The sequence below is a fragment of the Pinus tabuliformis genome, chromosome J (genome assembly GCF_031772625.1).
Source record: "Pinus tabuliformis cultivar Carrire ecotype Pingquan chromosome J, CPIR1, whole genome shotgun sequence".
NCBI lineage: Eukaryota > Viridiplantae > Streptophyta > Pinopsida > Pinales > Pinaceae > Pinus > Pinus tabuliformis.
In genome coordinates, this window is record NC_142295.1 from 73,374,642 (window position 1) to 73,392,435 (window position 17,794).

At 37.9% G+C, this 17,794-nt stretch overlaps 1 protein-coding gene across 4 annotated transcripts in view; it reads left to right on the forward strand.

The window, feature by feature from the left end:
* LOC149225573 (cycloartenol synthase-like) overlaps window positions 1-16,555 on the forward strand; it is a 529,143-nt gene extending 512,588 nt beyond the window's left edge. For all 4 annotated transcript variants that reach the window (XM_089377155.1, XM_089377157.1, XM_089377154.1 and 1 more), the window contains exon 20: window positions 16,168-16,555. In XM_089377155.1, coding sequence (XP_089233281.1) covers window positions 16,168-16,278 — 111 coding nt within the window. In that variant the 3' untranslated portion in view covers window positions 16,279-16,555. The remainder of the gene's footprint in view (window positions 1-16,167) is intronic.
* The last annotated feature ends 1,239 nt before the right edge of the window (window positions 16,556-17,794 follow it).

Below are 17,794 nucleotides of genomic sequence, written 5' to 3' on the forward strand. Positions count from 1 at the left end.
GTTGACCACACATGTGTCAACAACCTAAGAAGCACGGTACAAAGCAGTGGGATTTTTTTCGAAGATCATGATCATCATTCAACTTCCAGTTTTATCATTGTAAACCCAATTTCTTCTTTTATATTGTAAATGATTCGAGTATCACTATTAAGCCATGTAACAACACCTAGGTAAGCCTATGATTCTTCTCAAAGGGTTTCATCCTAGGGAGTTTTTGAACCTCCCAGAATTATGTGTGTCTGTAAACATAGATAATCGACAGAGCTTTTCTCCTAGATATACCCCAAAGCTAGGGTATACTTCTTTGACAAAGTCTTAGGTGAGTCCTAGTGTTTATCGAGTCTCGGTATTTTTCATACTAGATCATGTGTCTTGTCGCAAAATTGGGTAGTGTCTTAAGGGTCTATGTCAAATGTGTATTTCCCCTTTTAAGGGATGATTTAAATTGTAATATCTTGTAAAAAAATATTTTAGTGCATAGTTACTCATATTTAAACACCATGGCTAAAGTATTTGAGGGTGGAAAAAATAATTAATCCTATCTTGAGTCTTTTAATTAATTTTTTTGGCAAAAAATAAAAAATAAAATTAATTATTTGTGAGTCAAAAAACAATTTCAGAGAAATTAAATTCTTTCCAAGTGGAAAATCATCAAAAATTCGTGGGTCAAAAAAGAATTGAATTTTGGAGGTCTTTCACTAAGGGAAAAATGGATTTTTTAAGAGAATTAACCCCTTGGACCCTGTGGTTAAGTCAACGTGAATTTCTTGAGGACATTAATCCAAAATATTATTTATTGGATTAATAAAACAGGAGTTTTAAGAGAAATTCAATTTTTTCCTCAAAAATAAATAAAAATCCAATCAACGTGGAGATCAAGTTATTTCAATTGAATATCGATGGATGAAATTATTTTGATGAGGATCAAGCCAACTAGTTGTTATTTTCCACTTGGAGGGGTTTTCTTCTCTCACTTTCTATGTAAGGAAGCTAATAAGCTCCTCTTTTTAGGAGGTTCTCATTGAAAACCTTTGGATGATGTAATGATTACCTAATGTACTGAGCAGGGCTCTATTGGAATTACTTTTCACTCAATAAAAATTCTTTGGGGTATGTGTTGGTTATTGATTTGATATGTTTTGAAACATATAACGTTGATTATTATTTCAATTGATGGTAGTAGGAACATATTTTGGTACAGGTATTTTGCATAGGTGTTGGGCTAGAGGAAACACATTGAACCTAGCGAAATCTAGCAGGTATCTCTAGATCTATAGAGGATTTTTTTGAATCGAACTTCTATTGATCTAATAATTTATCATTTGAAGTGTATTGAGCTACAAGTTATTGTTGATTTGGGGTAGCATCGGATGTGCTCTAGGCCTCAAAATTTGCTAGAAGTCTTAGATACATGCATTCTCCAATACCCAAAAATCGTTTTGGGAAATTCCACCCGGAAATAGTTTTATTAAAATAATTAATTATTTTTAATGGGACCCTAAGTCTAAACTTAGGAAATACCCAATACTTCTGTTGAGAAGTGTTACTAGAGCACATTCCGCGCTAAGAGGGAATATTTATTTTGGGTAGCATCGGATGTGCTCTAGCTCTGAAATTTTGTGGAGGGGATAGAACACATGAGATCTCCAAAACCCAGAAATAGTTTGGAGAAATTCCACCCGAATGAGGAGTTATTAAAATAATTAATATTTTTAATGGATTCCTAAGTCTAAACTTAGGAAAATAAAAATATTAATGGGTATTAATAAGAATATGAGTGAGAAACTTCTAAGTGACGAGGATCAAGTCTGTTTTAATCTTAGCCGTTGATTAGGGACTTAATCTTAGTCGTTGATTCATCAACAAGAAAAGTATAAGAGGAGGCTTGAGGGTCAGTTGGAAATACACTTGAGAGCTCAATTAGTTTGATTTTTTTGGGGCGTGGTTTGCTGAGAAAATCAAACAAGTGATCCAAAGCCGAGAATACATAGCAGAGAGGCAGAGAAGCACTAAGAGAGACAGCGCAGAGGGAGAGCTCTGACGTAGTGACGCAGTGGAGGCTAAGAACTCTCAGTGATGTACTGATGCAGAGGGAAAGCTATGACGCAGTGACGCAATGACGCAGAGGGAGAGCTTTAACGCAGTGAAGGCTAAGGGGTCTCAGTGACACAGCTCCTAGAGGAGGTGACACAGTTCTAGCGCAAATCTTGGAGCAGCCATCACTACCCAGCACTGGGAACAACGCAGTCACCTGTGGGGTTTGTTCATCTATCTCTAGATAGAGGTACTTCTGCCGGGTTTATTCTCTGTTGGGTGAGCCGGATTTGGCACCCTAGTTGTATTCAGAAATCTGCTTAATAATACAAACCCTCTATATGCTGCAACGGTTTTCCCGAATTGGGTTTTTTCGGGGACGATTGTCCAAAAATAATGGTGTCCCTTGTGTATTTGTTTCGTTCTATTTCAGTTCATGATCTGTATGTATGTGTAGTCTGAAATAGTGTTTTCATCGCTATATAAATAATTAAATAACTTGTTGAATGTAAAAACAAGTAGGAGATGATAAATCAGTGATTGCAGTAGGATTTCTGATGTGTAGATTCAAAAAATTTCACAGAGCACAGTGCAATGTTGACAGCAAAGCAGATGGCTCAGTGCAGAGTTAACAGCGACACAAATTCTTCAGTGACAGTGCAGAGGCTGGTAGCAGTCAGGACTCAGGAGATGAATGCATCATACTGAACACAGATGATTCAGTATTTTGGATGCTTCTCAGTTGCAACAACAACAAATGAGAGGGAGTTGCAATGCAGATGCAAAGTTGGCAGCAGTATAGTAGTGTCAGCAGCAACACAGATGTAGCATCAAAGTTGCGCAGTGGTTGGTGGGTAGTATGGCCAGACATCAGCAATGTGACAGGTGGTGATACAGAAACAGGGTGTTGTGGCAGGATGTGCAGCACTAGAGAGAACACAATCCTCGCTAAGAGGGAGTGTTAGTTTCTGTAGCATCGGATGTGTTCTAGCCACGAATGTTTGGTGGAGAGGGTAGAATGCATGAGATCTCCAAAACCCGGAAATCGTTTTTGGAAATTCCACCTTGAAATGATTTAATTAGATTATGAACCTATTTTTTTAATGTTTCCTAAGTCTAAACATAAGAAAATTGGTTAATTAATCAGAATTAATTAAGTGAAGGTGAGAATTCTCTAGAAAATCACACGGATCGATCCAGAGATGATCTGAGCCATCGTTTAAGATTTAAGCTTGGTTGTTGAAGTCCCAACACGAAAATATAAAAAGGGATCGATGTGGTGATGGAGAATACACTAGTGTCATGGAGAATTTGATTTTCCAAAGTAGTAGCAGTCAGTTGTTGGAGAGTTCAAGCTTCAGTGAGGTAGCAGAGACAGTGATCCAGAGGAAGTTTTCCAGATCCAGAGAGGCAGTAGCAAGGAGGCCAAGTTATTCCTAGTGAGGCAGCACAGAGGACTGCGCAGTTGCTTCAGAAAAGCAATTCGATTTGGCTGGAGGAAAAATCGATTCAGCTTCCAGAGGCCGGGAAAGTCTTCTAGAGGGTCAGAGAATCAGTTTCCTCAGCAGAGATAGGAAGAACGACTTCATCAGAGGAAGTTCTGGGCTTAGACGTCCAAGGGTCTGTTCAAGCATTGCGTAGAGGCTGATGCAGAGAGTCCAGGAGGAAGAATTTTCTAAAGGGAAGTTGTGTTGAGGTTGCTTGTGGAAGAAGGGAAATTCCCTTAAATAATTTTGGCCAGATTTTCTTGTTTTTTGGATTTCCAGTTGGGCATCCATAGATTGTACTCAAAATTTCACTATTGCATAGTAATAAAAACCCTCAGTTGTTGCACCGGTTTTCCCAAGTTGGGTTTTTCCGTAATGGTGTCATTTTTATTGTGTGGGCTAAAATTTTCTCAGTTTCCAGCGCTATTATTTCTGTAGTTTTATTTGTGAAGGTTGCAGTTTGATTTATTTGATATTTGCCATAGCAGATAAATTGTTAAAATAATTAACAATTAGAAAAATAAATTCTTGTTGCTACAATAGGATTTGAGTTTTGAAATTTTCACAGTATCGTTAATGAGGCCTTAGCCTCCTTCCTGTGGACTTTTCTCTACAACCTACATTCAAGACTAACTTCAAAATAATTGAGAGAAATGATTCACCTAGAATAGGCATTCTAACTAAAATTAACCAAGAGCTTGCATCTCACTTAGTTTAGGTGTTGCATCTCATATAGGATAGTTTCTCATCCTAGCAGCAACTATTCATTCGGGAACTTGGAATATAATCTATATTGTGCAAGTAAATTGACTCTTAAGGAACTGGTCTCTAATTGATAATCTCAATAAATCTAATCAAATTGTGCTAAATAATTAAACTTGCCAATTATCTTTGACCAAGTTGCTAGGTCATTCAATTGTGTCGCTTGAATTCACCATTTCATCCATAGGGACTACCCCCCTTAGCCTGCTATAGAGTGACAACTTAAATGGAGAGGGTTGGAATCAGAGTGACAGCCCCTACTCTGAGCATTGTCGCATTCTCATGTACAATTTGAGCAACAATATTTTCTAGTGCCATTGTCGACGACAATCTTTTGGTCCTTGGTTTTCACGATATCTTTCTATCTCATCTACATCTTTTCATTAATCCGACATCATCACAGTGTTTTTCTGACCCTGATTCTTGACTAACTTTTTGGTTTTTGCCTTTTGGATTTTAGAGTTAGATTCATGTTCAAGTGGCGACTCCATTTCTTTCATTTTTTGCAATAATTTCTGCTAAAAGCTTGCTTCTTGTAGACTTCTTGTTTTTCTTGAACTAGGATCTCTCTCTGACTTCCATTAGCTCCTTTTGCCCTCGAGTAGGTCATCATGAATGACTTGTTCACCCCTTGTCGTTTTAATAACATCCAAGGCTATCCTCGTGATATTCCGGAAAATGGCATTAATAATTTACCTTCTTTCACAGGTAATAATGCAATCAGGAGGCAGCGTAGTGGTAAAGTCGGCCTCGTCATGACAGACCGGTCTTGTGTTCGATCCTGAGCAAGGTCGTAGCTCATTGTGCGAGTAGTTAACCGAACCGGGCCAAGCCCACTACCTTTTAAGGTCGTGGAGGCGGCGTAGTGGTAAAGTCGGCCTCGTCATGACGGACCAGTTTTGTGTTCGATCCCGAGCAAGGTCGTAGCTCGTCGTGCGAGTAGTTAACCGAACCGGGCCAAGCCCACTACCTTTAAGGTCGTGGAGGCGGCGTAGTGGTAAAGTCAGCCTCGTCATGATGGACCGGTCTTGTGTTTGATCCTGTGCAAGGTTGTAGCTCGTCGTGCGAGTAGTTAACCAAACCGGGCCAAGCCCACTACATTTAGTACAGTGATGTGTGGTTTGACGGTAAGTCACATGGGTGAAGCCCGGGGAGACCGAAGTTCAAATCTTATTGAGTACAATGACCTGCTGTGGTGGCAGCTAGAGGGGCGGATTCCCCTTTCCCGTGAGTCTGCTCTTGCTAAAATCATAGGAACTTAGTATACCCGACTTGCAGGCGGTTGGTTATGCTCTTGGTGTTATAGTGGCAGCTATGAGGTTTGATCCTGGGTCTCCCATAGATTAGGCCTGGCAGTTATCGATTCACCATGTGGTTAAAAAAAAAAATAATGCAATCACTACTAGAAATCATGTCATGAAGTTTACTCTTTGTATGGAAAAGTGTTGTGGCTTTGCATGATATAAGCATGAAGACATCAAGATGCAACTTTTTGTCCTTTCCTTGGAAGGTGATGCTAAGAATTGGTTTTATGATTTTCCTAACAATTCTTTTGATTCTCTACAAGCCATCGTTAATGCTTTTAAAAATATATATGAAGATCAAAGGGATTCACCTTGTACCAATTACAATGTAAACAAAGATGAAAGTTATCATGTGAAAGACCTAACTATCGTAGAAGGATTTCAAGGAATGCACCGCATCAATCTTTGCCATATTGCATACCTTGTGAGAATTTTCATGATGAATCCACTTGTATCGTTGCAAGAAGAATCATTGATAGTGGAAAGGCAAGGACAAATGATCAAATTGGTATTAATGATGAAAAAGAAAATGATAAGCATCTTATCAAGGAATTAACTCAAATGCTTAAAGGCATGTAATTCAGTCAAGCACAATTGATGAAAACAATAGAACTCAATCAATAGAATTACTCTAAGGAAATGAGATCCATGCACACCAAGTTGTTAGCTATAGAAGAAAAGCATGTTGAGGAGCTAAACACCATGGAAGCAAATCATAAGAAATAAAGAGCTATAGTTTGTTCCAGCCCTTGGCCTTCAGTTCACAAACCATGAGGGGATCACACCCATGTTTGGCTCCAAGTCTTAATCTAATGAAAATCTTATGCAGGAGGGCTTTGCAAAAAATTAAAAAATTATTTTCTCACTATTTGCAAATTTATTTACTTGTGCCATAAAGTTTAATATGCTAATGAGAGAAAATTTTATTTTGTAACTATTGTAAATAGTTGTAAATTATTTTTCCACTAACCCTTGTATTTTAGTACTAAATTTTTTATTTTTGTATAGTATGGGGGTTTTGGGGTTTTATTTCAAATTTTGTATATATTGGGTTCTTGGGTCTTCTCTATTTCATTTGTGCAGGTGATAGCTCAAGGGTTTGAAGCAGAAATTAATTTATGGGCTATTCATTCAAGAGAAAAAGGTTGATCTAGGCCCTAGAGGGTAAGATCTAGCCTTCCCAAGTCACATTTGCTCAACGTCCAGCTGAAGAAGGAAGTCATTAGCCTTTGGAGGTGTTTTTATTGAGGTAAACTTGTTGTTGCAGGGGTGTTGTGGCCTATTTGGCCTGGCCGCAGGCCTTGTAAGGCATTTTTTCCTAGGTCGCAGCCCTTGTGGGCTCCTTCTACCCTAGCAGCAGCCTCTAAGGCCTAGCTGCAGGCCTTCTTGGCCTCTCTTGGGCAAGCCGCAACCCCTTTGGGGCTTATTTTTGGTAGTCGCAGCCCTCTTAGGGCTTGAAACCCCTAGTGGCAGCCCTTTAGGGCTTAGCCGCAAGCCTTAGAGGCCTTTTGGGGGCAGCCACAGCCCTTTTGGGCTTGGCCACAAGCCTTGGTAGGCTTGTAGCCCTAGGCCGCAGGCCTAGGGAGCCTTCTCACCGTAGCCGCTGGCTTTATTAGGCCTTTATCCCCTTTTTGCAGTCATTTTTGGGCTATTTTCTGAGTTTGGCACTTGAATTTGGTACTAATATTTGTAGTTGTAGGCTTATGGTAAGTTGGGCAGGGGTTTGAGGTCAATTGCTTATCATTTTTGCCATTTATACATTGATATTCCAAGCTAACATTTGGTTTTGCAAACTTGTCATTGAGGGTTCAAGGGCTTGAGATTTCATTAGTCCATCATTTAGCCCTAAAAGCCCTAGTTTTAGTTACAAGAGGGTTGATCCATTATTTGTCAAGGCTAATATTTGGGTTTCAGGTGTTTGGAAGAATTCTAGTGCACCTTGGGAAGTCAACTAGCCTTAGGGCGAAGGGTTTGCTCTCTAACCTCATCTCTTTCCTCACTGTTTTATGATCAGATCTGAAGTCATCTAATAACAGTGGTAAAATCTCTGAATACACAGCTTAAAAGAACCCTAAAATACTTTAAAGTAAGTCAATAACCATCATACATTTAATTTCAAGTGATAGGAAAGATTTGGGTTATTGCATTTTTTATGTTCTAAGTGAATTTAGAGGACTGTCATATGATTTTAAGGTCTGATATATGCATTTACAGTTCTGATATAAATCATAACAGTGATAAAAGGAACACCTAAATTCACAAGAAACTCATTTTGAGGCTTTTAAGGATCATTTCTCTCATTGGCAAAGTGATTTAAGTGGTTTTGCTCTAAGTGGTTGGACTAATCATTGTGGAAATATAATTGTTGTCTTGCTGGTCACTCTTTGCATCTTGCATTGCATCATTGGCATAATTTTGCTTTTGTCTCCATTTGCATTGCATATAAACATCTAAAGCAATATTAAAGAAGTTGTGCCCTAAGGAAGGTAATCTCATTGTCATCTAATTGAGCATCTTGTTGTAAGAAGCTTGAATGATTGCTAATGTTCTAAAGTTCTATTGATATTGCATAAGTGTATCTTCTCCTTTCTCTCATTACTTTTAGAGCATCTTGCTTATCGAAGGACATTGTGTCTAATTGCTAAAGTGATATAATATTGTTCTTGCTCCTTATTGCTATCATTTAAAGAACATTGAGATTGCTAATTGATAGGATCGCTTGATATATATTTTGTGCATTCCTCATTGTCTCATTTGGTTTCTAATTTGCATATCAAGTCCATTTGGTGCTCCTTGCATTTCATTGTCATTGGTTTAAAGCACTTGTCTCATTGGGATTGTTAATTCATTAATAAATCTTATGATTGGATAGCCTATTTGAAGTTATTTGTCTCATTGATTCATTGGATAAATTGGTTTTGAGGCACTTTTGGTTCATTGGCACATTGCTTTAGTTGAGATTGCTCTTGTAATTGCTCTCTTAGTACTTCATTTATGTGCTTGTATTGGATACCATAAGCATTGAATCTCAAGTAACTTAACTTGAAGTACTTAAAAGTCATTTAATAATCTCACTTAAAGCTATCACTCATATCTTGCATATCATTCTAGGATTAGAGGCGCATCTATAAAATATACCTCCAAGCACAAGCTTGGTTGTAAGAAGATAGTAACACCTTTCTCACCCAACTTGTGAAGTTTAGACCCTCATTTGTCGTTCACAGAGGTGACCTTGCAATTCTTTTATGGGCAAAGGCACTTGGGTGGTTAGAATTCCATAGGAGGTATCGTTAAAGAGGCCTTAGCCTCCTTCCTGTGGACTTCTCTACAATCTACATTCGAGACTAACTTCAAAACAGTTGAGAGAAAGGATTCACCTAGAATAGGCATTTTAACTAAAATTAACCAAGAGCTTGCATATCACTTAGTTTAGGTGTTGCATCTCATATAGGGTAGTTTCTCATCTTAGCAGCAATTGTTCATCTGGTGACTTGGAATTTAATCTATATTGTGCAAGTAAATTGACTCCTAAGGAACTGGTTTCTAATTGATAATCTCAATAAATCTAATCAAATTGTGCTAAATAATTAAACTTGCCAATTATCTTTGACCAAGTTGCTAGGCCATTCAGTTGTGTCTCCCGAATTCATCATTTCATCCATAGGGACTACCCCTTAGCCTACTATAGGGAGACAACTTAAATGGAGAGGGTCGGGATTAGAGTGAAAGCCCTTGCCCTAAGCATTGTCACATTCTTGTGTACAATTTGAGCGACAACATGACCCTAAGATCTCAACAATGAATTTTGAGCTTGCATGAAATTCAATTTTGTTGTAGGTCCAAGGCTTAGAAGTAGTCTAAATCGATCAATATTCTACATTTGAGCCTCCCACCCATAGATTCAAGGTCTAAAAGTATTAATGAACTTTTGTGTTATTTTTCAAGGGGTTATCTTGTTGTTTTTTGCGTATTTTGTAGAAATTATAGACATGTAAAAATAGGACAGCAAGTTGTTTTACATAGTAATCCCCCTAATCAAGGCTCTATTTATAGAAATATTTATATTTTCAGTTAGTATATTTTCAATGCACTAAATTTTACTACTCCCATGCTATATCTTGTTAGATAGAGTGTACTTCTTTGCTGGTTTAGTTCATTTTTACACAAATGTTTACAGTCCAACAAGGCAATAACATGTCATAAACTCCTCCACTCCAACCATTTGAACCCATTACAAGGCATTGTTCTTGTATTAGTTGGCTAGAGCAATTCAAGGGAAGCCTCCCACAACCATTTTGGTAAGAGTTGGGCTTAAAGAGTGGGGACTTAGGCCAAGGTGACAGTGGGCATTTGTCCTGTGTGTGCCATCCTAGTAGGTTGTATGGATCTTCAACAACCCTGCTAAAAGTAGTTGTAATAGGATAGAATCATAGATTTGTAACTCCTTTTCAAAGATATTGCATTTGTTCCTATGTCTCATTACAAAGGAATATCCTTTGAGCTAGAGGCTATGACAATATCTTCCCTATTTTTGGAGGATAGTTACTAAAGAGAAAAATAGTCATCTTATGGCTCTAATAAGCTTTGAAGAACTCTTGGATGTTCTAAAATCCTTCTGCGAAGGCAAGGAACCCAACCTTGATTGGTGGCCTATTAAATTTTACCTATGGTTTTTTATCTTATTGGGAAATGATCTTTAAGAGTAGAAGAATCTAGAATTGAGAAAAAAGTGATTAGTGCTTTTAATACTATTTATACTGCTAATATCCCTAAGAAGGACAATTGTAACTCGCTTGATGATTTCTAACCAATTGCATTGTACAACTACATGTCTGAGATTATCACAAAAATCATTGCCGGAGAAGAAAACCAATCCTCTCCAAGTCTATATCAGAAAAATTGTTTGGTTTTTTGGGGGATCATTCTCTTATAGACCAATGTTTTAAAATTCGGACTTAGCCTCATAATCAGTAGAGGGTCACCTTGGACTTCACAATGTCTCAAAACAATTTGAATTTAATGATTTAGTTTACTCTAAAATACATAAAATATTGTAATATTTTTGAAAAAGTATATTTTAAAGATTACAAATCATTAGAGACAAAATATGCAATGTTTGCTCATGTGTATTCCATGTAAAAGTGAAAATATCAAAATGGCACCAAATGCAATATAGATCAAAAACAAAATACATAATCAGTGAGGCTCTAAATGGCCTCAAGAGTCCAAAACACATGTGACAAGTTATCAACCTACTACAAATCACCAATCAACATGATCAATCATCAACCTCATATCAACTACTAGAAATGGGCTCCTCAATAGGAGTTGCAAGATCATCCTCTAGTTTAGAGCATTTGGACTTGTTGAAATCCTGAGGGACATCAATAGTAGTACAAGTAGAAGCACGAGTTGCACATGTGTTTGCATGTGCCATGCCTGGTGCTATGCTTTCTCCTACTAGTGGATCCAAACAAACCCAAACCAATGCAGGCTGACTCATCAATATCATTTTTTGAGTGAGACTCCTCGATCCATTCTAAAATTGGATCAATATCATCCGACACAATGGGATCTGTATTAGGTCTTTTGTTCATCAACTGTTTACACCTTGGCCGAAGGTTGTACTGCATGAAGACAAGACCATTTTAACTATTTTTGTTGCAAATGGTTTCTCTCCTTCATGTGAATCCACTCAAAGACCAACCAATTGCACTCACACCTAGAAGCACTACAAGTTTGAATCAAGACTAGAATTGCAAACTTTTGCAATTGAGGACATTCGCTGCCAAATGACTCCCATCAATGTGCCTCAAAGACAAATTTAGTTCAATAAATTAGATTATGACTTGGCTAAAAATTCAACTCATCAATAGTATCCAATGCTCACAAATGCTCAATGAGAGAGGTGTGTGATGGGGAGGGGGAGGGGGTGAAGATAGGTTGGTTCCCTGTTTCTCTATATAGTTTGTTTTTAGGGTTTAGGGTACAAGTGTCTAGGGTTTAGGTATAAATAAATAAATAAATACCTTTTCCTTCAAAACTGCAGTACGATGAGGTTGAGGACCAACTCAGCTAAATAGGTGCAAAATCGACCAAGTTGGACCAGTTTGGTACCAAAGTGGTCCCCAAATAGAGCAAATGGCCAAGTTGACTCGGTTTGTGGTCAACTTGGTTGACTCGGTTTGTGGTCAACTTGGTTGACTCATCTGAGTCTGAATTCGAGTTTTCTGAGTCTAAAAATCATGGTTATGGAGACCATTGACACAGCCAAGGAAGATTTACATTCTATCAAAGAAAAAAAGTCACCATCGTTTGTGGTAAAGATTGAGCTCTCCAAGGCATATGGCAAGGCAGAGGTTTTTTTTTAGGTGTATTTTATTTAGTGGGTGAAATAATGACATTCAGAAGTTTCTTTTTAGCACTTATAAATGGATTGGCTAGCAGATTCCTCAAGCCCTACGGGGGGCGAGACAGGGTTTCCCATTCTCCCCTCTATCATTCTTGTTTGATAGTAGAAGGCCTCTGTAGAAATATCAGAAAGTTATTTTTTGAAGGGTCCTTCAAAGGAGTCAGAGTCTCTAGAGATGTCAGTCACCTATCTATTGTTTATGGAGGATATACGGAGGATATACTATTGTTTGGCAATGGCACTATTCCAGAGGCTAATGCAATTGAATAGGCATTAAATCTGTTTTGTGCAACTACAGGGGTGAAGCTAAATGTGCTAATATCTACCACCTTTTGTCATGGTATGTCAAAGGTTCAATGAAAACATGTGTACAATTTTTCGTCAAAAAAATTCAGTGGTAGCGGTATGAAATATCTAGGGTTCCACCTAATGGCAAATGATTATCAACTGAGGGATTGGGACTAGCTTGTTCAAAAAATGGAAGGGAAAATTGGCAGTTGGTATAACAAATGGCTCTCTATGGGTGAGAGGCTCACTTTGTTGAAATCAGTATTGGAGGCCACTCACGTATATTGGATATCATTGGCATTCATCACAAAAACATTCTTCACAAGATTTGGAAAAGGTGATTTTATTACTTATGGGTTGGTAAAAGCAAACAAAAGGGATACCATTAATCCAATGGCAATGACTTGTGTAGACAGGATGAGGACAAGATGAATCCAACGTTACTACAGTCTTTTCATGATCGTAATATCCAGACATTGGGGGATATGTTTAATAGAGACAACAAAGGTTTGTGGACCATTGGCTAGAAGAATAACAATGATTTGGGGCTACATGGTGGGTGGCATGGAACAAAAGAGGTACAAGCATAGATTGATCAGTGATCTATCCAAATTTCTGATAGCGATGACACTAGTGTGGAGGGCTAGTATATCTAGAGGTCACTACACTACCTTTGTGTTACAAAGCAGCGTGTTTACAATCAGGGGATGGACAACAGTATGGTGGTCGTAAATGATTTGGAAGCTTATTCCCCGTACAAGAACAAACTATTACTATGGCTGATTCTTGCAAATAGAATACTCACTTGGTATAATCTGTGGAGGTGAAGTTGGCAAGGCCGGGGGATATGCATCTTATGCAAGACTGAGGACAGACAAAGAATCAATACATTATCATTTTGTTAGTTATAGGTTTGCGAAAGAGGTATGGAGAGTGTCCATGATGGCTATCACTGATGGGAAGGGAAACTGGGAAGGTTCAACGGTGGAGGAGGCTCTAGGCAGATGGAGCGAGGATGAAAGGATGAGGGAGAAATGTTAATCTTCTCCACATTTTGTCCCTATAGGCAATCTGGCAAGAAATATTATTATTATTATCCAATTTTAAGGTCACGGCCAAGCCAGACACCAAATTGGTGTATGAGGACCCCTTGTTTGTGGCACAAGTGGCCACCTCCATGCAACAATTTGACTGCTAAGTCTAAGAAGGCATACTTACTCTACCCCTTTGGTTTTGAACCTGTGACTTCTTAGGAGGAAATGCATGCTCTTAACCATGAGGCCCACTCAAGAAAGCTCTCTTTCACGATACTATGCTTACTCCAACTCAGGGTTTTTACAAAATTATATACTCTTACTCTACCCATCTTGTGAATACAAGGAGGAAGAAGGCGAAGATGGTTTACCCCTTGGAGATTGATCAAACATTGCCTTGAGTGTTTTTAATGGAGCCTCACAAGGGAACCCTGGGCTAAGTGGAGTGGGGAGAATATTGTACATCAGTCAATAGTAATGGATCTCTTACATGGGTGGGTTGGATATACGATCAAAAAAGGCGAAGCTTTATGTTGTTTACATTCCACTGACTTTGGTTTCGAAGATGGGTGTAGCACTAGTGCAGATTTATGGTGACTCTTTGTTGGCGGTCCAATGATTGAATGGAGTTATCTAAGGAAAGAACTTGCAGCTGCATGGATCGCTGTAGAAGGTTGAAAAGTTAAAACAACATATCTCTGTTATCCTTCACAAATAAAGAGCGGAATAAAATTTCCACTGCAGACGAACCATCAAAGAAAGCTGCAGGGATACTAATGCAGCTTAGGCTGGGATCAGAATATTAACCTGCGCGCACTTTTCCGCTCGATTACCGTCCAATCTGTCAACCCATGGATGGTCTTGATCACCAGAACTCAACAAAGATTTAACCCCACTATATAAACTCTCATCAGGTCCGATTTCCAAATTAAACCCCATGCTTGTTTGCACGCGATATGCATCCGATCACCCTTTCAACGGACGGTCCGATCACCTCCAGACTTCAACTGGATTAAGTTATCGTTCATAACTTCATCGGTCCGTTTTTCAATTACCGCTTATGGTTTTGAGGCCGCGCGAAAACCACTTCCGCCTACAAAAACCACTCCGTCCTTCTACCAACACGTGGCTTAATCTCCGTCGCTCATCTTCTTGACTCCATTCTATGCGACTTAATCCTGGCCGCTTATCGCAAACAATCTCGTTCGTTGATCTAGCTGATCCAACGGTTCCTGTGCACGTTTACTTCATTCCTTCGTGCCTTTACTTTCTTCGCCTTTACGTGGTTTCTCAAGGTTCTTCTGTGGTTTCGGTTCCTCCAGGGTTTCTGGTCTTTGGTTGTTCTGCAACACAACTCCCTCTTGGACTTACTCCGCGTACTCTTAAACACTATCACTCCTGAACTTCACATTGATCCTTTAATCGGATTCAATGATCCGACATGATCCTTCATCCTCACTTCTTCTCTGTGTTCTGCTCGAACTCCACCTGCATACATATACTATGCAGAAACTCTAATTCACACACAATTTATCATTCGATTACTCAATCCACACTTACACAATTCAGGAATCGAATTCTCTGTATTGATAAATAAATATTTACATAAAGAGTCTCTCTCTCTGGCCTGATTTTCTAATCAGTGGCCTCTGTTTTCCTACCTGCTCGTAGGCTTACAATCAAACCCTCTAACTAAGTAACTACTAACTCTCTAACTAGCTAACCCCTAACTAGCTAACCCCTTTCTATGCCTTTTAGGCTTACATTTATACAAAAGGATTCTATAACCAATTCCTGGTTTAGATCCATAACCTTCTCAACAAAATCCTAAAATCTCTTCTTTATCTTTAAGGATCCTCTCTAGTTCCTCAAATCATGAAACCAATTCCTAATCTAAGATTTACAACTGATTCCCAAATCTTTTAATTATCCTAAATCTCTCATGTTCTCCAACATTCGAGAACAGTTACAAATATGCCTCACAATACTTAGTTAATTTCTATTCTTATTAAAATCACTCAAAACCCTAAATAATTACATTAATTTAACACTTAGGAAACCAACTTCCTTAAAACACAAGACCCCCTATGTCTACTAAAATACAATGATTTTTCTGAGCTGAATGCTCCTGCATCAGATACCATCTGACGTGCTTAGACAACATCTTACAGTGATGGCTCTTTCCAGAAGTTGGCTGACAGAAATATTTTCTCTAATTAGATGTTGTTTGATATGTGAAGCTTTTAACTATTGTCTCAGACTCTGTGATTTCGCTGTTTAATCAAAGATAAGTACTTAAGTATAATACAATTACTGGTGCCATTGTTAGCCAAGGATGGTGAACTTTTTAAAATGTTATGCTTTTATGCATCTTGAATCACCCCTTTTTAGCTGAGCTTTGATATTTTTGGCTTTACGGCAAACATGGTAGGTATAAATTGAGAGGGGTTTAATGCTTAAAAACATGTGTTTTCAAGTTCAAATATTCAAATCACTCATCATCATCATCATCATCATCATCATCATCATCATCATCATCATCATCATCATCATCATCATCATCATCATCATCATCATCATCTGAGCTGAGAAAAATGTAAAAATTAGGACTCTCCCCATACAGCACAAGTTCGCTGTATAGCTACTTCAATGTCAGTTAGTTTTTCACATCCGAGAGGAAGTTATAAGCACATTCCCTATATTCTATAGGATTGTACAGATTAAAGTTTTGGTACGCCCACAATTTCTTTATTGTTGGGTTTGAATATATTTCATCGTTATTTAACTGTCGATGTTAAAAGTATTTATTAATGCCGCCCTTAATTTTATTGTTTCTTTACTTGCAGGAGATCACGGGGGTTTTCAACAGGAACTGTATGATCTCTTATTCTGCGTATCGGAATATCTTTCCCATATGGGCTCTAGGGGAATATCGACGCCAAGTTTTGCGCTCATAATGTATAGATTTCTCGTATCTTTTAAGTGTAAGGGTTTTTTGAAAATAAACCTTACAGGTTTTTTTTTGTGGAAGGTAAGATTGTTCCTCATGCATCGATGATCGATATGAAAAATAGCTTTCAATTGTATTGTATTGACTGAGATTCAAGCTTGCATGCACGAAATATTTGTTGATTTCTCATGAAATGGTACTAACTTATCTATCACTTTGATCATGATTGAAGCAATTATGTATCCCGCCATGAATAAAATGTATTTATACTGTTCAGATTGTAACTGAAGAATACTGTCATCCATTATCTTTATGGTTTATGTCATTATTCATTCAACTTGTAAATGGTTTGGAAATGAGAAAACTAAAAATCAACCTACTGCTCTCCGCTCTGATTCATCTTCTTTTTCTTTCTTGTAATTTTTTCCAGAAAGGTCGAAATTTGAATGTGTGATAAAACATATAAAATTATATCTAGTCTTGTCATATCAAAATATAGATAAGTTGCAAAATATAAGGATCAAGGATTCGCACATCATGCTAAAGTTGCAGACAAGATGGGAGTGGCGCACAGTTTGATTTTCATATCTCTAAAGAATGCAGAAAGAAGTAGAATATTTTGTTTGGGAAGTCCTGAATGAATTTGTAGTTGCGAATGAAAAATGTAATTTGACAGAAGAAAATTGTTAAGCTTGGACTTCTAAAATGCATTTGGAAACTTAAACTTAGGACCTATGAAATGCTTCTGGAAACTTTTATCAACTCTGGACAAATATTTATACCATCTAAAAAATCTATGAGTTGGCCATACTTTTGAATGGAACTTACATCTTTTAAATATAATGTTTTACTCTCTTTTGAGTTTGTACTGTTGGAATGAAATTATCCAAAGAAAGTCAAATCTGCAAATATGCTTGCAAAGTTCTTTTACAAAATTTTGAGAAATTTAAGTTGGGAAAAAAAATCTCTGGCAACAATGTGAAAATGTGAAGAATAACTTATATCATATATTAATATTATATTATAAAGAGACATAATGCCATATCAATTTTTTGTTACAAAAGAACATAGAATGCCTAATAATTGATGTATAGGCTTTAGTAAGTATAGAATTGACCTTTGACCTTCAAAGATTAACGACACAGACCGCGGCGGTGATGGCAATGGAATGGAGCGAAGGTATGAGGGTTGAGGCGGTCCGCAGTGATTTTTTGCGTCTACGTCTGCTTGTCTAACCTGTTACCGTTATTTGAGCAACGAGAGTATTGCATTACAATGGCAATGATCCGTAACAGCGGCAGTAGCAGTGCAACTATTGATCAGCTTCTTCTTTTTTCCATTTTAATTCTTTAAGGAAATTGGACGCGGCAACGTAAAGACTCCTGCAGCACACGAGAGGTTTCATAAGATACTCTGTTAAGAAGTCTAGTCCAGGCCGTGCTAAAGAACCAGAGCAGCTTCGAGGGTTTGTTATTGAAACCAGAGGAAACCAGAGCAGCTTCGAGTGTTTGTTATTTGAGGCT